Raw genomic sequence first — 23,782 nt, forward strand, 5'->3', positions numbered from 1 at the left:
AAATCTTCGCAGCCAAATCTTCTGCCCACTTTTCATTATATCTCACTTAATATTAATATTATATTATGTCCTATGATCTTGAAATTAATTATTAATTTAAAGTTACATTATTTATATAAGTTGGTCTTCTTTATTGTAATTAAAAATGAAATCAAAAGTTGCTCCAACAAGTTTTAAAATTTCTAATGACATTAGTCAGTTGATCAATGGCTCTTTCAACCTGATTTTCCTATTAAAAACAGCATACTAATTAAAGTTATAAAAATCTAAGAAAACTTTCACTTCAATGGTGTATTGTGTATGTGAATATATAGGTTTACATATCAATTTCTCTAATTCAATATACCTACACTCAAATTGACTGAGTTGGAATATTGCATTTGAAAATTGGAGTTGGCAAAATGAGCCTTAAAAAATAAATATTTTCAACTTTGATTAGAGTAACTCGAAACAAAATAAAGTATAAATGTTTTCATATAAAAATATCATAAGGGTTGGTTTGGATTCAGAGATTAAATGAGATGATTTTAGATAAAAGATAAAAAATTGAAAAAAATATTGTTAGAATATTTTTTTTAATATTATTATTGTTTTAAGATTTGAAAAAGTTGAATTGTTTATTATATTTTGTATGAGATTTTGAAAAAATTATAATGATGAGATGAGATGAAATTAATAAATCCAAAAGGTTTGACCAAGGTTTAGTCCATATTTTCATTCCTAAAAGAAATGTTGTTCTTTATCCTAAGTCATTCCATTTTCAGTCACATTTTTCGATGTGATACATTTTAAGTAGTTATCTATTTAGTAGTAGTAGTAGACATGAATTCACATAAAATATGTAACATTGACATATATGATTTGATATGAAAAAATCTAAGATGAAGAGAAGTATTATTTTTTGTATTTTGTTTAAAAATTTAAAAAAATTATAATGATTAGGTCATGATTAAAAAAAAAAAGTTGAAACATTAAAATTTTAAATTGAAAAGTATTTGTATTTGAATATTGAGATGAAATGAGATAGTTTTAAAAATTTGTGAAAATAAACAAAACCTTAGCCAAGTAGTACAATGTAAACTAGAATAACTTCTTTCCGTGCTATTGTGAGTTATTATTTACATTAAATAATAATTATAAAAAGAAATAATATTTATAATCTTAAAATATCCAAGTCTTATATATATATATTTTTTAAAAATAAATAAATATGAGATTCACTCAAAAAATTATTTTTTAATAATAAATCACACTTTATTTTAAAGAGAGTATAAGATACAATAAACCCTTAAGTTTAACCGCCAACGTAAATAACATATCAAAATCTTATCTCAACGTCGTGTTTCATTTTTTTAATTATAATGTTTGTCGGTTTGTTTTATCACAATCAAAATTACTATCACTAAACTTTAATTATATAGCCCGATCTCTTTCTAAACCACACCGGTGTTTGAAATTCTGTTTCTGTAATCATTCGGTTTAAGTATTAAAAAATAATATTTTGACATTGATGTATTTTGGTGAACCGTTTTGGGATTAGCTATATATAGAATAATAATTAATAAAAGAAATACATATATATGTAAGTGTGTTTCATATATGTATTTGTGTATGTGTGTGTCTATATATATATATAATAAGGAAGAATTAAAGATTTTTAAAATAAATATATGTTGAAACCATTAAAAAAATAGAGATATTGTTGTCAAAAGATAATATTAAAAAAACACAAATGTGAGTTGAGACATAAAAATAAAAAAAATAAAAAAAAAAAGGAAAAAAAAACACTAAAGAGCTGAAAAATTATGAGATTAAAAAAAGAGAGAATAAGGGAACATATTTAAAAATAAAAATATATATATAAATCTCTTTTAGATTTTAAAATTACATAAATGCCATATTTAAATTTACAAACGTGACATCCAAACTCAAGAAGATCACAAAATTGCAACTAAAACAAATTGCAACTAAAACAGTCCAGAGTAGAATATAGTCTAGAATTGACAAGAACGGATCAGAATTTAAAACAAAACAAATTCAAAACTATGAATCACACCCTTTTTCTTTAAGCTCATTTCTCTTGATCCAAAAGAAGCGCTGATCTAAGTGGGAAGGAGCACCCGCTCCTCCCTCTCTCCCTTTTCCTCTCCCAGGGCTTAGAAGCCATGAATGTAAAGTTTTGGTGTGTTTTTCTCCTTTAGCACGAAAAAAGGACTAATTTACGGCTTTTCAGCCACCTCTAAGCTCACGCGCCACTCACCATTGGAGGTCCAAACGCCACACGCACCACTCTATCAAGTTTATAGGTCTCAGATCTTCAAGATCTAACCATCCACACCTACATGTTGTATAGATATGTGTTTCATAGACGCCTGCGAAGCTGCAATTGAGTTGGCCCTCCGTTTCCATCTATTTTACTGAATTCTCAAAATCTCAAATCGATATACTCTCCTATTCAAGTCTATGGAGTAGGAGACAGAGAACTTCTTCAACAACAACAATTGATCCAGAATTGATGCAATCCTATCCAAGGCAGCCTCTCGCTACTATAGTGAAAATCTTGGGCAAATCTATCCGAGTACTACTAACAAAAACTAGTAAACATGTCATGGTATAACGCCACTCTCGAGGCATAACCCTTAGGGTCTATGGCCCCTTCACGGGCCTTAGGGACCTAAAAGATGACGGAGTCTAGGACTCCAAATGAGGTCTTCGGTGACCTCAAAAAAGCCGGAGTAGCCTCCGACCTCCAGTTGGGCCCATCAAAATGTTGGGACTCGGTGCGAGCCTCTGGAGGATCTATCCCCACTAGCAGTTTTGAAAGGTTTGGATGGGCGGGAGGAGCTTGAGCCTCAGGGAAAAATGCGAGAAGCATTCTTAGGTGCCATGGAAGCAGATAACGGAAGCAAACTAAGAAATAGCAAGAAATGAGAAGAAGGCAAAGACTCAAAGACGTCGAGAAATAGTGAAAGCAAACAGACCGAAAAAGGGAAGGGGGATGGACTTGAATAGGCACTCACGTCGTTTAAAGTTCCCCAAGGCACGAACCAACATGCATTATGAAGGAGAGAGTGAATGGGTGCAGATCCCACAACATGCATTGCATGAAGCGGCACACTAAGGGAACCGTTAGCCGTTACCTAGACGAAGGAAGCCAAACGGGCACATTCAAGTACACATCAATCTGTCAAAGATGTGCAACTGAAACGTGCCTAGAAATAAAGGAATTCCCACTGAACACGTTTGGTAAGAATTGGCGGAGTAACTAGAAGGGATATCCTCCTCCCAGCCCACTGGGTTGGGACTGGGCCAGATACTAAGGCCCCTCTCGGACTAGATCTTCCCCTTCCACAGCCCAGGAATCACCAAAAAAGTCTAGCTTACAAACTGTGCTAGCAGAAAGGGAATGCATTGCATGGGAAATAAGTCCAAGGGGACAGACGGAACGCGTCGACCCTGACACTCGGCTGTGATGCCCAGCATTAAAGGCTCTACACTAGCAAGTGAAAGGAAATCACGGGCAACCCTCAATTCTCTGACTATGGGGACAATTAGGGACCATGCCAATCACCAACCATAGAGACACCATTCGAGAAGCCATATCGCATTAATGGCGTCACCTCAAATACCACGTCGTATTAATGGTACTACCTCAGACGCTACGCCACATTAAAGGCTATGACCAAGGACTGTGGGCTGGACACAGAGCCCTGACATAAGGTACGAGAATGTCCCCCCGAAACCTCATATAAAAGCCATGCTCCAAGTACGAAAGAAGCTTTCTGAGCTCTGTTATTCTCCTCTAATTCTTTTAGACAAAGCACTAATTTTAGCATTAGAGGCTCCCCGGACTACCACCAAGCTCACCTTTATCTTTATGATTGCAGGTAGAAATATCCCAACTCGGGTTGCTGAAAGTTAGCTCAGGCGTACAAAATACAACCTTTACAAAAGGCATCGTCCTAAACAAGTTCATAAGTTAGCCTTAGCTGTAATACACATATGGATACAAGCAACTCGAGAGTTGAAATCCCAGGAAAATAAGATGCACACAAGCATGCATGGCAACTCAAAATTTGTTTAAAAAGAAAAAAAGAAAAGCTTTAGTCTCTCCTCATGAAACTTCTGACTATATATGTAGCCTACATCTTTTGTTCCAAGTGAGATAGGGCATCAATCTTTGAAAACAAGTTGGAAAAGAAATAAGCGATAATTTTCTGCCCGTGGTTTTCTCTCTCTCTCTCAAAAAAAGTCTCCAAACCCAGATCTTTTTTTTTTTTTTTTTTGCTGGAGCCTCGGCTTCCTCCTCCTTCTCTCTTTTCTCTTTCTTCGTCTACCCACTTTGTCTATAAAGTTAGTTTTATTTTCTTAGTTGATTTTTTCCTCCAACATTGAAAAAGACATGTGTAATTTTTCGACAACATCCGAGAGACACGCACGGTACGAGAAGGTTCCCAGGCGCCAATCATTCGAAGAGAAGTGGCAATTTCGTGATAATCGCCGCACGTGGGCCTCACGTGCCACCCCTTCCAGGAGCTTTTCTCACCACAAGCGTCGAACCAACGGATTGGCCACCATCAGATCCTTCATATCTGACTATTGTGGCAAGGAGACAAGTGTGTGGGCCCCACGCACCATCACAGATTCCAATGTCTATTGTAGTTGATCCAAACTATAATATGTCCATTTTCGCCTCCATCTTAATGTTTTCTTTATTGTTTTTCTAATTGTTTTTCCCAGATTCTGCTAAGATACTCTTATATCTAAAGAGTTTAATAAAACATTCAAACCATCGGCATCCATCGATGACCGCCTCCTCTTCAGTCCCTTGGTGGTCTCTTTCTGCCACAACCCATGAGCCCCACCTTTTTTACTTTTGCTCCTGACACGAGAATCACATATACTCCTTTGGGAGAGTGTCAAGTTTTGTGACGACGTACAACACGATGGAGTTCGGATTTTTATCTAGCTTTTTCTTATAAGAGTTTTCTCCTATTTGGCCATGAGATTGTGGAGAGGAGGCAGTGGACTTCCCCAACAGCCACTTCAAGATAAAATGTAATCACTACAATCATCATAGCCTATGGTCATGGAATTACAATCTCACTCTAGAATTGTATAAAAATCGTCACTTTATACAGCTCCCTCTTAGCGTTGAAGGGTAGGAAATATTTATTTGTTTCCAGTGTCCATTTATGTTTTTTTATGTATATATAATGTTGCATTAGTTAAGAAAGGTTGTTTGTTAGAGTCTTTCTACCCCTTACTCATATATTTATGCATCGTTTAATTATAATATATCAACCTTGCTTATAAAAAAAAAATGGAAAAGAAAAAGGAAAATAAAAACAGAAAGATGATCAAAGTTCCCATTAAATAAGAACTCAGTCTGGGTCTCGGGGTTCATCTGTCCCTTTCCTTTCTCTGATGAAATGACCAAGTACATCAGTGTGATTATCATTATAACCATCTTAAATGATGACCATTTTCCCCTCCTGAAACTTGCCACCAGCTACATTTTTTGTCTGATCCATTGGATTTGACTATTAGTTCAAAAATCTGTAAGATTTACATACATTCTCCTGATCATTTTCCATAAAACACAGTTTTCTCATTCTGGTCAAAGAAGATTCATTCAAACATTGTGGCTGATTTGATTGGGTTTATGATGGTAAATCTGAAAACGACATTTTTTTTTTAAATAAATAAAAAAATGTTTTTGGGGGTAAGAAAACCGACATTTTCTTGTAGGTCCGAACCAATCAATTTTATCAACTTGTGTCTTTAACTTGCCTTTGCATTTTTCTTTCTTTAGACTCTAATGCTCCTAAGCTACTCAATCTCCTTTCCAACATAGATCTTAAAGTTTGCTAAGCATCACTCTCCATCATTTCGTATAAATACCATCTCACTAGTCTTTCCTCCTTAAAAGTTCATATATTCCAAACTCTCCCCCAAAATTGAAAAACCGTTTGGCGTTTATTTCGATGCAAATGAAAACCAAGTGTTCCATCTTGCTCCAATTATTCCTAGGACTGGCTCTTCTATTGGGCCTGGCTAAACCCGATCCGGATCCACTTCAAGATTACTGTATTGCAGATAACAAAAACCCACAATATTTCTTCACCAATGGTGCACCCTGCATTAACCCAGATAAAGCAGAATCTTCCCACTTTGCCACATCTGTTCTATCCAAGCCTGGTAATACCGGCAGCAACAAATTCGGGTTTAATGTCACGCTGACCAATACCGTTAATTTGCCTGGGCTCAACACCCAGGGCTTGACCCTGGCCCGAATCGACGTAGCCGTGGATGGTATTGTCTTGCCGCACTCACATCCGCGGGCTTCGGAAGTGACCATTTGCCTCGAGGGGTTACTTCATGTGGGCTTTGTGGACACTTCCAATCGTCTATATACGCGAGCATTACGGGCCGGTGATGCCTTCGTGTTTCCAAAAGGTTTGATCCACTATCTCTACAATGGAAGCCCAACAGCTCGGGCGGTGGCCGTGTCCGGGCTTAATAGCCAGAATCCTGGTGCCCAACTGACGTCATTTGCCACATTCACATCAATACCTGAAATTCCTGATGAAGTGTTGGAGAAGGCGTTTCAAATCAGCAAACCAGATGTCACCAAAATTCGCAGGAACCTTGGAGGTTGATTATGCTCGCATTTGCAATAAGGACTCAAAGAACCATCCATTACTTGTTCTTGGAATTTCATGATTGCGTGTGTTTTGGGGCCATTGGTAACCCCTTTTTTGGGTGTAAAGTGGACTACCCAAATGTCTCATTGTGATCCTATAGTTCTAAAATTAAACCATTATTACCAAATGGAATGAATGCTTTGGCTTGGATAGGTGAATTTGGTTATTGAGTGCTAACCTCTTTTTTATTAAAATTGAAGGTCTCACATTTCAAGCTACCCCATCTTTATCAACACAAAATTCAGGTAGTAGATGTAATCATCCATCACCTGTGGATCTTGTTCCCTGGATCGTGACTTTTCTATTTTTTGAGTTATTTTTTTAAGGCAAATGAATGTTGCGACATGTGATCGGATGGCAATTTGTCAATTATTTTTTCGCAGAACTGATCCCATGTGACCCAATTTCACAGGAATCCTCAGCAATGCACGAATTTAATCTACCAACACTTGTTTGAGATAGCTCCATAACAATGGCATTCACAAGGTTGTTAATGACATACATTGAATTTCAAACTCATGCTTTTGAAACGGAAGAAAAAAAAAGAAAATGAAGTAAAAATGCTCCAACCGTGTCCAGCCCATTAGAAGTCTAGAATCTACAAGCATGTATGTTATTGTCTTTGTTACTTCGGCCTCTCATTCTCATCCTCTTTTGCCAAGTCAATATAAATTGGAACTAGGAAGGATTAGGGCATATACAGGCAACTTGGTGTGTGTGTGTGTGAGAGAGAGAGAGAGAGAGAGGCACAGCTTGACTTTTTATCCCAACTTCACACAACAAAACAGTCCATATGAATTTAATTTGAACACACTTCCAATAGGCAATAGAAAACAAAGGATGCACATGCCATAATTTCTGGGTATCCAAAGTGGTTAAATTTGAACATACTAAGGAAAGAGGGGCTGTGTATCTAGCATTGGATTCCCTTCTTATTTCTAACCCATCATGTAGTTGGCTTTGAAGCCCTGTGAATCTGTGATCAATTCAATCATAACCTGCTTCTTCCCATAGACCAACTTTGGTTCTTGAGACAGAGAGGTAAATGACAGAAACACATCACAATGCCGTCAGTATTCTCATCGGCCAAAGTCAAAAAATAACACAAAATCATAAATTATGGACCCTAGAATAGTTTGGAACCTTGAGTGAATGAAAGAACAAAGAACAACAGAGTTGTTTATTTTCAAAAAAAAAAAAAAACAGAGTTGTTCTTTTCCTTTCCTTAAAATTCCCCATTACATTTTACGTACAAAGAAATCAAATCACCAATACCGTTCTAAAGAATTTAGAATCCAAAAAATGGAAATCGAGAAATAAATCGAAGTAGAACTTAAAAAAAGAAAAAAAAAAAAGAAAACCAACAGAACCTCAGGTCCTCATCCATCTGTACAGCGTACACAGCTACCAAAGAATTAAACTGAACAATGCATCAAAGAATCGTCATAAGAAATAAACCGAATTCCCAACCAAGGTCGAAGACGATGTTGGAGATGAAGACCCCAACGTCTGAACGTTTGCTCTGTAAAGATCGTACGGCTCCCAAAGACTATCAAGCGTACAAGGCTTCTTGGCATCGAGTCGAACCCAGGGCTTCCCTTTCCCACTCCAGTGCAGCAAACTGACCGGTCCCGGGTGCAGCGGCCGACAGCTTCCCCTAACATTGTCGCCGCCGAGACCGTGCTGGTTCCATCTGTGATGAACGGGCTCCACGTTCCCGCCAAAGACTAGCAAGAACGGCGGGAGCGAACCCAGATCGTAGATCCTCTTCTTCCTCTGCAATTCCATCCAGTTCTCGATTCTCTTCCTGTAGTTCCCCTCTCTCCACCTTTCCAGGTCCATGACCATCACGCCCGTGTTGAAGTAGCACGGTTTTCTGGAGGCGAAGACGCGGGAGAGGACGGGGTCGGACCAGAACGAGTCGGTGAAGTACTTGGTGAAGTTCGCGTGGCAGTACTCGGGCGCACCGATGACTCGGTGCCCACTGAGCGGGATGTCCCAGAGCTTGCGAATGTCGTCAACCACGATCACGTCCGAGTCAAGGTAAATGACCCGCTCGACGCAGCGATCGAGTATGTCGCCCAGGTAGTTCCTGGCATAGTTCAACGGGTTCTCGAGAGCTTGGCGAATCGAAGAGGAGATGAGGTTGATCACCGCGTCCTCGCGGAATATGTAGACCTTAAAATTGAGGGAAGGGAACGTGGATCGCACGAGTTGGGTGAGTACCCGGGGGCTCACCGGGTCGAACTCGGCCGAAATGAAGTGGAAGAAGACGTGCTCCGGGCAGGAAGCGTGCCGCAAAACCGAGTGAACAGCCGCCATGGAGCCTCGTAGATACTCCGAGTCCAAAGTCATCGCGATGTGAACGAGCGACGTGTCGCACGAGGAGCCGAATTCCCCGTCGGTCGACACGGGGCAGTCCGCTCCGTTACGGTAGTCCGGTGCTTCGGCAAATCGCAGCCACGGTACTCCGAACTCATCATCCCCGCCGACCACTCTAATCCGAAACGACCGGATGCCCAAGCAAAGGGACGGTAACAGAAGCGAAAGAAATAGCAAAACGGCGGCGCTGAAACGGGTAGGAATCATTTATGGGGACTTTCTGGGTGATTTTCTTGGGGTTCTTGGGAATGATATACAGGAGGTAGATCATGCATTTATTGAAGGGGAAATGGAAAGGGAGAAGAAAGAGACGACTATGGAGAGTATTTGGAACGGCAAAGGCTGGTCAATGCTAAACGCGAATCTGCCCAAAATGTCTATGGAGAGATAGATCGGAGAAAAGCCCAACACCCTCGCTGCTACTAAGTTTTTTTCTTCCTTCTTCTAAACGCGTGACAGAGATGAAGGAAGACGGGAAGGGACTGTATTCTCTCTTCGAGGAAGGAGATTTGTAGGCTATTTGTATGGGATTCGCTTACTGTCTCAGTCGTCATTTCAGTTTTCTCACTTGCTTTTTTTTCTTTCTTTTCCTGAAGTAGAGAAATGCTTATCCGAGAAATGCTTTGGGTCCCGAATTCGGGACCCAAAAAATGTGGGATTTTTTTTTTTTTAATCAAAAGATTAAAAAAATATTTTTTTAATGATATTATAAATTTTTTATTTTTTATAAAAATATTTATAAAAATTAAAAAAATACATAATAAAAAAAAAAGATTACTCAATTCAAGATATTTTTTGAGTACCCATAACAGTACTCATGCTTATCCCCACGAATGCTAGTCACCGATGCCACCGATTTAGTTTTTTATTTTTTATTTTTTTAAGTAAGTATTTTTTAATAAGTTTATATATATATATATATATATATATATATTTTTAAATATTTATTGATTTAAAAAATGTTTAAACAAATACAAAGAAAAGATAAAAAATTTTGTTTATTCGGTGACTCTCTCTGTAGCCTCGGAGTAGCACTATCCTTAATTTTTTTCTTGATACTATTTATCATCTCAAATCATATATTTTATATATTTTAAAATATTATTTTTTTATTTTTTATTTTATTATTATTAAACTAATTAAATTATTTTACTTACTTTCTATATATCACATATTTATTATAATAAAAAAATTAAAATAAGTGTTTTGTATAGGAATAATATGTAAAATTAATCTTCTTAAAATATATTTACTATTCAGTGCATTTTGATCGGTACTGGTGTAGACCGAACCTTTTTTTTTTCCTCTCCCTCTAACAAACAAGTAATTCCTTCGTAAATTCATAATTCTTAGCTTATAAAGATAAATATTTTAAATCTAAAAATATATCATAAAAATAAATTTATAAATTAAATTATAAAATTATTTTTATTTTTAAATAAATCTAATGCATTATTTAAAGTTATTTCAATTCATAAATTTATTTTTATTAAATCTCTTTATAAATATAACAATTCTTATAAATAAAATATTTTATTTTTTAGAAGGCAAATGAGTTGGCTAAGGATGTGTTTGGTTAATGAGATCATCTCATACTACTTTACTATTATTTATAAATTATTTATTATATTTTATTATATTTTTTATTTTTTATTATTATTTACATATCAACATCAAAACGTAGCCTAAATTTATGGCATATAACCTATGTATAATTATTTTAGAAAAAATAGTATCATTATTTTATTAAGCTGTTCTCTATTTAAAATAAAATTATAAAAAAATTGCACTCTTTACATTTTTCGCTTAAATAATTGAAATATAAAATTATTCAAAATAAAATAAATAACATCAGTAAATATGATTTAAACCGGGAATAAAATTAGAAGACAAACTCTCAAAGGAAAGAGATGAGGAGGGGACGGGTATGGGGAGCATGTGCATGGGCGAGGGGCAAAAGTGGAAGCGCCATTTAAAATGAAATGCCAGCTGTGTTGCTAATTGCGATTGATTCCTTACGGCTGCGATCTGTCTGCTCTGACCCTCCACCTTCTCTTCCCCCCACGTGGTCACGTCGTTGCTCCATTCTCTTTATTTTTTAAAGTTAAAATATTATATATTTATAAAACAATTACAAAATACCAAATATCATAATTTAGGATTGGTTTGAATACTTAAATGAGATAAAATGATTTTAAATAAATTAAATAAAATATTATTTTTTAATATTAATATATTATTATTATTTAAAAATTTAAAAAAATTAAATTATTTATTATATTTTATATAAAAATTTAAAAAAATTATAATAATAAGATAAAATAAAATTATCTCTAACAGAATCTTAATGATCACATGGTCCCAACAAATTCAATCATTCTAAAAATAAAATAATATAGACTATAGAGATTTTAGAAATGAGCCACTTATAACTATTCCAATCTGTCTAGTTACAGGAGTTTTGGCTATTTGTGATAAACGGTCGATCTGAACCAAAGAAATCAATTGGATAGATCGTTTTGGTCTAGACCGGACTGAATCAAGAATGAGACCGATCGATCTTGGTCTATGTTTTAGAGGATCGGGCCAGACCCAATGAAAAATAAAAATAAAAAATATATTTTATATATATTATTTATATAATAATTGTACAATTTATTATATAATTTTTATCTAACCTATCACCATTAACAATATAAAATTTTAAATATGTTATTAACACTTGTTAATATTCTATCAATTAATTAATATATAATATCAATTAGCTAATTATATAATAATTATATAAATTAATAATATAACTTTCATCTAATTTATTATCATTGACCATATAAAATATTTTTTATTGAGTTAGTTCTATAATCCACATTAATAAATCATTTAATTTAAATTTAGTATTCATATAATTAACTCTAATCTAAAAATATTCAGGCGATTATCCATTTATCGATTCCTAATAATAAGAAGTATGATTAGCAGTCGGTAAAAAGAACTTTGAGTTGAAGTATACGCAGAAGCAAGAAATCATAGTGGGTTTGGTAACTTGGTTGCTCCGAAAGATCAAAAACTTAAAAAAAAAAAAAAAAAAAAAAAAAAAAAGGGAAAGAAATCAATCCCTTGGACGCTAATCGCTATGCTTGCAATGGAGTGCCCTTTCCGTCTCCAACAATCAATATATGTAATATTTTCATATTGAGAAATGATAGTAATATTTTCATATTGAGAAATGATAATTATAATTATGAATGTGTAAGTATCGTATAATAATTTAAAAAAAATGAATACATAGGAGATCCACATGAAAAGAAAATTAATTTTTTAATAATATATTTCATTCTTTTTCAAAACGACTGCACGATACTTATGTACTTCACGATTGTACATAGCATTACTATTTCATATTTGTAATTTTGAAATGTGTAGTATCTTCAAATTTTTTTTTTTAAAAAAATAAATTTAAAATTTATAAGAAAAATTTATTTATTTAATAATAAATTATTTTTTAAAGAGAGTATGCATTATATTATACACGTCAAAATTATATATAACATTACTTTATCATGTAATCATTGGATATTTTAATTGCTTTTTCATTTTTTTCTACTCTTTGTATGTATAATCATTGATGTAGAAAAAAGGGATTAGAATCACTAATTCAATCATATATATCTCTGTCTCCCCCACTGACTTTCTAATAAGAAAGCGGACAGACGTTGCTTTATAGGTGTAAAAGCAAGTGGCAACGTTACTACTACGTTAGTGTTAGAAAAGAACACGAGGAAAATAAATGGGCAGTTTTTTCCATGCTCATAACGCGGGTTTGACTGAATAAGTTCAGCCGTAAAAACTTCCACAAAAACTGGAAGACTTATAAGAAATTTGACGTGCAGTTATTTTTGTATATTTTTTATACAGTCTATTAATATGATTAATTGTATTATTTTTTTAATATAAAATAATTAATTTGATTAATTAATAAAATACATAAGAAATAACCGTACGTAACAGTATTCTTTACATAATTTTCTTCTCTATCATGCGATGATGGAATAAAGGTGAGAAATTTGGAAGTAATAGACTGGAGTTGGTGCACTTAAATTATGTGCACCAACCGACTTTTAATAAATTAACACCGACGATGGGAGACCGATGAAATGCACCCATGCATTTCTGTACATTTTCCTAATATGAAGGTGATGAGAATGTGTGTTTCGTAAGAACACGTAAGATTGTGTTTGGAAGATGAAATTATATTAATTTATCTCAAATTAATTATTAATTTAACTCATTATTTTTTTTTAACTTTTTATGAAAAACTAAAATTCATTATAATTTATTTCATATATTCAAATATATATCTGATCTTTTTTATTTTTAAAAAATTTCTCAATTCATCTCATTTAATTATTACAATTTTATTAAATTCTCGTATAAAATAAATTAAACAATTCAACTTTTTTAATGTTTAAAATAAAAATAATATTAAAAAAATATATTCTAATAATATTTTATTTAATTTTCAATTTATCTTATATTATTTACGAAAACAAATTAGGCTCATTTAAACATATTTTATTGAGATTTATAAAATATTATTATTTACATATCATCTTAATATCTAAATGCATCATATTTGGTAAGTATATTATTATTTATAAATAATTCACTTTTATTCATAAATTATTTAAAATTATCTCAAGATCTAAACGTAATCCAAAATGACTTGAGTTCTGAGGAAATGAACATGTGGGAGTAGGTAATTTGAGGGCAGGTAATTCGTCATTTTTCGGAAAAAAAACTTATAAAGTATGGTAAAATGAGAGATTCTAGATGATGCGTGAAGTAATAATAATTAAAGTAAGTAAAGTGGGCGTTAATAATGTGCTAATCTGCATAGGATACTCTTGCCGGAAATGCCAAAAACAAAGCGCACAACCGACGAGGAAATGGAGGTGCAAAAAGCAGAATCTTGACGGTGTTGCTTGTCCACGTGTTAACAATCCTATTTTAGGAGGACGAAAGAATGGACCCACCATTTATAAAAATAATGCTACTCATTCTTTTATATTATATATTTTAAAATTATTTTTTTATTAATTTTATTTTATTTTTATTAAATTAATCGAATTATTTTATTTATCATCTATACATCTTATAAGAAAAATTAAAAAAAAATTAAAAAAAATATAATATATGATGTGTGATGTAAAAAAATAATAAATAAAATTATTTTATATTAATTTTCTTTTTATTAATTATTATTTATTATTCTATACTTTACGCTCTATAAAAGATAATCCTATACTTTAAATAAAAAGATATAAATGCAGGTTGCGAAAGTGAATATGGCGACAGTTCTCTTCCTATGCATATTGCCATCTGGTTTGCTTTTAATGGGCGGGGAAAGTGGGAACCATATTCTCTGCATCAGGAGGCCCCACCCACACAAAGAGCACCCTGAAGAAAGATGTTGATCCCAGGTGGCGGTGGAGGAAGAGCTATGGAGCCAGCTAGAGGAATATGTTGACCCCATATTCTCGAATTCGTCCGGATGTTAAAATATTTTAAATTATTTATAAATAATAATAAATAATTTATAAATAATAGTGAATTATTTATTAATAATAATAAAATCTGAAAATATCTATAAAAATAATTATGTTCCAATCAATTCCTAAAGGATCAATAACATTGAAATTCTTCAATAAGATTATGGTCAACTTACCTGTGGAATAAGATTATGGTCTGCTTTCATGTTAGTTTCTACGAAATTACACCTTTCGTCATCTTTTGTCATTGTGATGTAAAATCAAATAATTAAAAAAAAAAAACACTACTTACACCAATAATATTCATAGATATTTTCTATCTAATTTTATTTTTATTTAATGGTTAATGAAGTATTTTTTAATAAATTTATATTTTTTTAAAAAAAAATATTTAAAGAGTTGAAAAAAAATTTATACATTTGATGACCAATTTCAGTGGCTTCCCTTGATAGGTGTAAAACACGAGAAGTGATATATAAAAGCCTCGCACTCATATTTTATAAAATATGAGAATAAATAAATAAAATTATATATTTTTAAGTGGTGTATAAAATATAAAATTTATGTCTAAAATTTTTCATAAAACATCCTAAAAAAATATTTATTTAGTTTTACTTATTTATCAATATAGTTCGCAAAGAAATGGCGAAACACTTTACTGTAAAAAAGTATTTCCAGAGGAGAAAAATTCAAACTGGGTGCAGTGTTAAGGGAAAATTTACACCATTCAGTAATATTGTGACACGTATACTTCCTACAAGAGAAAAATAGAACCGACTGATGGTAAACTCCCGTCTCTTTCTTTCTTTCTTCTCTCTCCTCAAGCCAACTGAAGAATTTGTCTCCCTCTCTCTCCTCAAGCTCTCACTTTTTCTCACCCCTCATGTTGTTGTAGCTTTCTTAAAAGCATTCTCATTGGATTTAGCTAAATCTAAGTTAAATTCAATGAGAATTTAGCTATTAAGTGGATAAATTACTCACATTAAATTAGTTATATTCCAAATATTTGAAATATAGTTACAGTAATATCTAAACTAATTTTTAAATTTGCAAGATACTATTCATTCATCAAATCATTTTTATATTATTTCTTTCTCTTTCCTTTTAATATTAATTATTTCTCTCTCCATTTTAAATGACAATTGAAAAAATATAATTAGAATACAATTACAAATTAATATATAATATTATAAATAATAAAATATGAAAAAATAAAATAAATTCATAATTAAAAAAATTAAAAAATTTTCAAAATTATTAATTACTTATTACTATATAATGAATAAATAGATAATTCAATTTGGAGATTTGATGTGAATAGTCAAAATTAAATTCATCTTATATTATTTTATTGTCATATAATGAAAAAATGACTATTCCAATGTAGAGATTTATATAAATGAAATAACTAAAAGTTAAATTCATCTTATATTCATAAAAAATGTACTTTAATTTAACTATTCCAATGAGAGTGCTCTAACTTGACGTTGTGATCGTCGTTGTTGTGAAATTGATGCTGTGATTCTCGTATTATCTCACAGTAAGCAAATTGATTTAAAAAAAAAAAAACTATAATAACAAAGGAATTATTAAAATCCTGGACACCTCATCGGAAAGGCACAAGTTGGACATAGATGCCAATGGCCATGTCCAATCAACAGACCTGAGTTCAGGCTTCAACAACCAACAGAATGAAAAGCAATCTTGGCCACATTGTAAGATCACGAGAAAGAAGGCAAGTTTGAGATTTTTTCTGAGCCCTCACCTGAGAGGTGAGTGAGAGAAAGCGAGAGCTTGAGAGGGGAGAGAGAGAGAGAGAGAGAGAGAGAGACAGAGGGTGGGCGCAAAACTAGACCTTCAGAGAGAGAGAGAGAGAGGGGAGAGGAACAGAGAGAGCGGGGAGAAGGTTAGGGATTTGATAACCCACAATTATTTTTATTTTTTACTTGTTAATAAATCATACATGTCACAAATTTATTAGAGGGTGTAAATTTCGTCTTAGCATCCATCCAGGCTCCAGCCCCAAGCCTCTTTCTCTTTCTCTTAGAGCACCGGGAGTAGTCTAGCTAGCTAAATTTTGACTAGAAAAATATTTTTTTAAAATTTATCTAATTATTTTTTAATAATATCAAATAACAAATTCTTTAAATTTATTATTATTTTATTAAAATATTGATTTTAAAATTTTTATTTATTTTAATTATAATTATGATTAGAATATTTATTTATTTTAATGGATATAATTTTTTAACGATTTTTTTTACAACGATCATATTTTTTCAACGAATATATTGTTTCAATAGTCATATCTTTCCAACACACACACAATATATATATATATATATATATATATATATATTTCCATACATTGAGAAAAATACAATGTTGACTGGATTTTAGTATGAAATCCAGTAGATAAGAATGTGAGTTATTTCCATACTTATTTGATCAATGGGTTTTCAATGGTTTATGTGATTGCTTGAAATATAAAGTGGGAAATTTGATTTTCCCTGGACTAATGGGGTGAAAAATGAAAGATGTATTTGATCTCATTTACTAGGTTCATGTTCATGTGGACTCCATGACTAAGACAAATTGTTACTGAAGTTGTTCATATTTTAATCATTTAGCAGTGAGGGAGAATATGTTATATTGTAAAGGTGCTGCATGCTTTTTTAATCTTCTTTGTAATTATTCATGCTGTTCTATGGGTTGTAGTGCTCATGCTTTAATTTATTTGGTAGAGTGGTTTGCTTTTATTGGTAGACAAAAAGGGCCAAATGTGCCACAAAAAACAAAAGAGTTAAGATTTTTTTTAAGAGGATAGCAGAAATCGTGATGAGATAAAAATTCAGCCAATTAACTTCACTCTAGGACATGGGGAAAATTCTTGAAAATAAGGTGATTCTAACCAAAGCTCTTTCAATTCATATACCATAAAGAAAATACAAAAAAAAAAAAAAAAGAATTCATGTCGTGTGTTCAAACAACATGTACAAAATCCTTCAATATACACCCATCAGAGCATCGATGATCATGCCATAAGTTAGCACATTCACATTGCACTTTGCACTTTCCCTTCACCATCCTTCTATGCATCTCCAAAGTTGGACCAATCTCGTGCATTTTACAAAATCTATCTATAAGAGCTCCATATATGATCATACTTTCTCCAAGTCTCAACTCACACAATTTATCAAACAGTTGAAGCGCACAATGAACCCTACCATCATTACACAAACCCTTAACCAAAGTACTGACTATCACCATATCCGGCTCAAAGCCCCTCTTTGTAATCTCCCCGAACAACCCAAATCCATAATCCACAACATTGAAGTTGCAACAACAATTAATCAAAAGAAAGGACAACCAAAAGAAAAAAAAAAAAGTGTTATGAAGGAACATTCAAGTCGACACTACCTTAGAGAGGAAGGAACTTATTATGCTTGTGTGTTTATTTTCATTAGCAGTGAATTGATAAAGCTCAAGGACCACTAAAAGAAACGAAAAAAAATCTCAAATAACCAATAGAACTTCAAGAACGAAAAGGTAAAACAGGGTTGACGGTGGAAATAGAACCAAGAAAGAAAAAAATAACCAAATGAGCTGGAAAAAAACTAAAATCCAAAAACATATGAAAATAGAAATGGATTTGGAAAAAAAGTACATGAAAAGAAAAAAAAAAAAAAACAAAGTGAAGGATATTGCCCAGTGAAGCTACATGTCGTTGTCACCTTAAGTTACTACATGTCGTTTTGTGTTATGATAAGAATGTTTTGTATTTTTTTATTCTCTATCAACTAGTGCATAGCTGTACAAAGTCGTGCAGTGCAGTGCAGTGCTGCGTACTGTAGTGGAGTGTGTAGCAGTACAAGTTTCTTCTTTTGGCAAGTAGTGTGCATAATATATAGTGATGGAAATGTATAGAGGAAGTGAGGAATTTAGCATACTGAATACAAGCAGAGAACTTTTTTCTCCCTTTTTCTTTGTTTTGTTTTTGTTTCCTTCTAATTTTATACCTTCTTACATGGTATCAGAGCAAGGCTTACACCTGCTCTTGATTTTATTCCCTCGGATTCACCATGGAAGGAAATTTCACAGAAGAACCAAATCCCAATACAAACACACCTTACCTAAACCTTTCAAACCCAAATAATCCTTATCGAATTGAAAATAGTGACAACACTGCCATTGTTCTTGTTGCTGGCCTCCTTACAACAGATAACTATGCTACTTGGTCTCAAGCAATGTGTAGAGCACTTAGAGCAAGGAACAAGTTGGGATTCATCAGTGGAAGCATTTCCAAACCAACCAACATGGATGACCTTCTTTTTTATATGTGGGAGAGGTGCAATGACATGCTAGTATCCTGGATCCAAAACTCAATGAGTTCTGATATAAAGTCCAGTGTGGTTTTTGCTGATGATGCACGAGTCATTTGGGAAGAACTTAAAGATTGTTTCACTCAACAGAATGGCCCTAGAATATTCTAGTTGAAAAGAAACTTGTCGAACCTGAAGCAGAATCATGACTCTGTAAGTACCTACTAGGACAACCTTAAAACTTTGTGGGATGAAATTGCCATCTATGATCCTGTTCCTATCTACACTTGTGGACAACTTAGTGTCTTAAATGATAGATACCAACGTGATTGTGTTATACAGTTCCTTATGGGCTTGAATGACCAATATGCTAACTCTAGAGACCAGATCATGCTTATTGAGCCTCTCCCTACTGTCAACAAAGTTTTCTATTTAATCCATCAGCAAGAACAACACAACCTCCTCACCACATATTCTCCATCTCCTGACTCAATGGCCTTGGCTGCCAAAACTCCTTATTCATCCTTCAATACCAACACCAAACCATATCAGAAAAGGAATAGGCCATATTGTACCCATTGCCAGTCACTCACTGGAAAACTTTTTAAGGCTGGTAATGCCCAAGCTCCCACCTGTACCCATTGTAACATGACTGATCATGTAGCTGAGAAGTGCTACAAACTTCATGGATACCCCTCAGGACACAAAATGCTTAAAGAAAAGGGATAAGTTTTTTCTGCCAATCGGACTAGTTTATCAAGTGATTCTTGTCAGGAGGAACCTCGTGAGGACACAATCAATTTCACTAAGGAGCAGTACCAGCAGCTCATGAATTTACTCCAGCATAAGGATCCCCCCACTGTTTTCCCTTCAGTAAACCAGGCTCAAGCCATTCTGAGAAACAGTGCCACCATTCCTAAATCTTCCAAGATGTCTGGTATGCCCCTCACTCACTCCTCCCTCACACATAAATCCATTTTTTCTAGTGATGCTCCTTGGATTATTGATTTGAGTGCTACAGATCATATCTGTAATCACTCCCGTTTTACTTCAATCACTGCATATGTTTCATATTGAGTCAAGTTGCCCAATGGTGGTTGTATGCCTGTTACTCACTTAGGCACTGTCAAGATTACTGAAAAAACTTACACTCACAAATGTTTTGTGTGTTCCCTTTTTTTTTCAATTTGATCTCTGTTAAAAGACTCACTGAAACACAAACTTGTTGCCTAATTTTCTTGACTAATGCTTGCTTTATTTAGGACCTTTCTACTTGGACCACGATTGGGATGGGTGAACTAAAGTGTAGCTTGTATCACCTGTTAACCACCACTGTTTCTCCTAATGTTATGGTTAATGTCCTGTCTAATATATCTTCCACTACAACTTTATTTTCCTTTGCTGTTAAGAACAATAAGAATGATAGTGACCATTGGCACTATCGCCTAGGCCACATATCCAATTCTAGACTTAGCTTGATTGAGGATCCTATTGTAAAAGACAGTTACAATTTTAATACAAATGCTCCTTGTTATGTTTGTCCTCTTACTAAGTAACATAGACCTCCATGTCCTATTAGCTCTCATAAATCCATTGTTGTTTTTTAGACGATCCATTGTGACATATGGGGTCCATGCTTTACCACTGCCTATGATGGCACAAGGTTTTTCTTGACCATTGTAGATGATTTTTCCAAAACCACTTAGGTTTATCTACTGCAAGCCAAATGAGAGACAAGAAAATGTATTGAATCCTTCTGTAGCTTAATAGAGACTCAATTTGAAACAAAAATAAAAACCCTTCGTAGTTACAATGACATTGAGTTCAAAATGATTGAATATTTTAGAGAATAATTCACCAAAGAACTTGTGTTGAGACACCTCAACAAAATGACATTGTGGAAAGAAAACATCAACACCTTTTGCATGTGGCAAGAGCCTTGTTTTTCCAATCTAGTTTGCCTTTAAGTTTTTGGAGTGACTGCATTTTAAATCCATTGTTGTTTTTTAGACGATCCATTGTGACATATGGGGTCCATGCTTTACCACTGCCTATGATGGCACAAGGTTTTTCTTGACCATTGTAGATGATTTTTCCAAAACCACTTAGGTTTATCTACTGCAAGCCAAATGAGAGACAAGAAAATGTATTGAATCCTTCTGTAGCTTAATAGAGACTCAATTTGAAACAAAAATAAAAACCCTTCGTAGTTACAATGACATTGAGTTCAAAATGATTGAATAGTTTAGAGAATAATTCACCAAAGAACTTGTGTTGAGACACCTCAACAAAATGACATTGTGGAAAGAAAGCATCAACACCTTTTGCATGTGGCAAGAGCCTTGTTTTTCCAATCAGGTTTGCCTTTAAGTTTTTGGAGTGACTGCATTTTAAATCCATTGTTGTTTTTTAGACGATCCATTGTGACATATGGGGTCCATGCTTTACCACTGCCTATGATGGCACAAGGTTTTTCTTGACCATTGTAGATGACTTTTCCAAAACCACTTAGGTTTATCTACTGCAAGCCAAATGAGAGACAAGAAAATGTATTGAATCCTTCTGTAGCTTAATAGAGACTCAATTTGAAACAAAAATAAAAACCCTTCGTAGTTACAATGACATTGAGTTCAAAATGATTGAATAGTTTAGAGAATAATTCACCAAAGAACTTGTGTTGAGACACCTCAACAAAATGACATTGTGGAAAGAAAGCATCAACACCTTTTGCATGTGGCAAGAGCCTTGTTTTTCCAATCTGGTTTGCCTTTAAGTTTTTGGAGTGACTGCATTTTAACTGTAGTCTACCTCATCAACAGATCACCAACTCCATTACTTGCAAACCAAACCCCCTATGAAGTTCTGTTTGATATTAAGCCTAGTTATGCCAATTTAAGGGTGTTTGAATACTTATGTTTTGCATCCACACTGTCGCATAGTCGAAAGAAGTTTGATCTAAGAGGCAAGAGATGTGCTTTTTTGTGTTATCTTTTAAAGGTCAAGGGATAAAATTGTTAGATTTAGAGACTCAAAACACCTTCATCTCTAGAGATGTAATTTTCCATGAAAATGTCTTTCCATTTCAGTCTAATCCCTTCATTAAGCCTTCTACTTCCACTCAACCTAATTCTATTTCCATTCCACCTCAGCTAGACTCCACCTATCACTCTTCACCCACTACTGAACATGACATCTCTGATCCCTTCTCATCTTTTGAGCACTTAGTTGATGATCTTCCATCTCCTAGTCTTGAGTAAGCAAATCCATCTTGTTCTACTCCTCCAGAATCATCTACTGACAGCAACCTTTTAATTCCACCTCAACCTACCCTTAGAAGATCATCTAAGACCAGAACAGCTCCCAGTTATCTTCAGGATTTCCACTGTCAGCAAGTTGCACTCACTTCACAATGCCAATTTGTGGACAAGGTACCTTCTCCTCTCACTAGGTCCCCTTTTCCCTTACATGATTATTTGTCTTATAAGTCTCTTTCACCTTAGTTACAAGTTTTTTCTTCTAGCCTCTTGAGTATGTCTGAAGCTACCTCATATTCACAAGCCATAAAAGATCCTAATTGATGTGATGCCATGGATGCTGAATTATTGGCCTTAGAGGAAAATAAGACTTGAGTTCTCATAAATTTACCTCTCAACAAAGAAGCTATTGATTGCATATATGTTTATAAGGTAAAAAGGAGCTCTGATGGCAGTATTGAGAGGTTGAAGGCTAGGCTAATTGCAAAGGGGTATACCCAACAATAAGGAGTTGATTATAATGATACATTCTCACTAGTAGCCAAGATGGTTACTGTGAGATGTCTTCTCTTAGTTGTTGCAATACATGGATGACATTTGCATCAATTTAATGTCAATAATGTCTTCCTACATAGTGATTTAGAGGAAGACATTTATATGAGAAAACCACCTGGATACACAAAGGGAACCCCTCAACAGGTATGCAAACTATTTAAAAGTTTGTATGGCTTGAAGCAAGCCTCGAGGCAATGGTATGCAAAGCTGACCTCTTTCCTTCTAGAACTTGGTTTCACTCAATCCAAGGCAAACTATAGCTTGTTCACTTTGGTAACTGACAACTCCTTTACATCTTTACTAATTTATGTAGATAACATTTTGGTTGCTAGTGATTCACTAGATTCCATTGCTGTCATAAAAGACTCCTTACATTATAAGTTCAAGATTAAGGATCTTGGAGTTTTAAGATATTTCCTTGGGATAGTGGTAGCTAGATCCCCAGAGGGCATTCATATCTGTCAACGCAAGTATGAACTAGACATACTTGCAGATTCTAGTGTTTTGGGGCCCAAACCAGTAAAGATCCCTATGAATCAGAAGTTAAAGCTGGGCAAAGTAGCTGGCACACCCCTTGCTGATCCTTCTATTTATCGAAAACTAATTGATAGGTTGTTTTATCTCACAATTACACGGCCATATATTAGTTATCCTATTCAAACACTCAGTCAATTCATGGAGCAACCTACTACAACTCACTTGGCCTCAGTAAAAAAGATCATCAGATATGTCAAAGCTGCTCCAGGCCAAGGTTTGCTATTGTCATCCTCCTCAAATCTGCAACTTAATTCCTATTGTGACTCAGACATACTGCCCTAATACAAGAAGATCGGTAACAAGTTATTGTATTTTCTTAAGTCAATCCTTGATCTCTTGGAAATCTAAGAAGCTCAATTGAGGCAGAGTATAGGGCCATGTCAGCCACATGTGAACTCACTTGGCTAAGATTCATCCTTACTGATTTGCAGATATCCCATCCAAGACCAGCCACACTCTACTGTGACAATCAAGTA

General features: G+C 34.0%; 2 protein-coding genes across 2 annotated transcripts; one reads left to right on the plus strand and one right to left on the minus strand.

Annotated features, from left to right (window-relative positions):
• Positions 1–5,933: 5,933 nt before the first annotated feature.
• On the plus strand, positions 5,934–6,965 carry LOC108989834 (germin-like protein subfamily 1 member 1). The gene has a single exon (XM_018963596.2). It carries the CDS (start codon positions 5,988–5,990, stop codon positions 6,660–6,662), a length of 675 nt encoding a protein of 224 aa, XP_018819141.1. The 5' UTR covers positions 5,934–5,987; the 3' UTR covers positions 6,663–6,965.
• Positions 6,966–7,479: 514 nt separating this feature from the next.
• Positions 7,480–9,646, minus strand: LOC108989836 (probable galacturonosyltransferase-like 9). The gene has a single exon (XM_018963597.2). It carries the CDS (start codon positions 9,294–9,296, stop codon positions 8,151–8,153), a length of 1,146 nt encoding a protein of 381 aa, XP_018819142.1. The 5' UTR covers positions 9,297–9,646; the 3' UTR covers positions 7,480–8,150.
• Between the last annotated feature and the right edge of the window lie 14,136 nt (positions 9,647–23,782).

The sequence above is a fragment of the Juglans regia genome, chromosome 16 (genome assembly GCF_001411555.2).
Source record: "Juglans regia cultivar Chandler chromosome 16, Walnut 2.0, whole genome shotgun sequence".
NCBI lineage: Eukaryota > Viridiplantae > Streptophyta > Magnoliopsida > Fagales > Juglandaceae > Juglans > Juglans regia.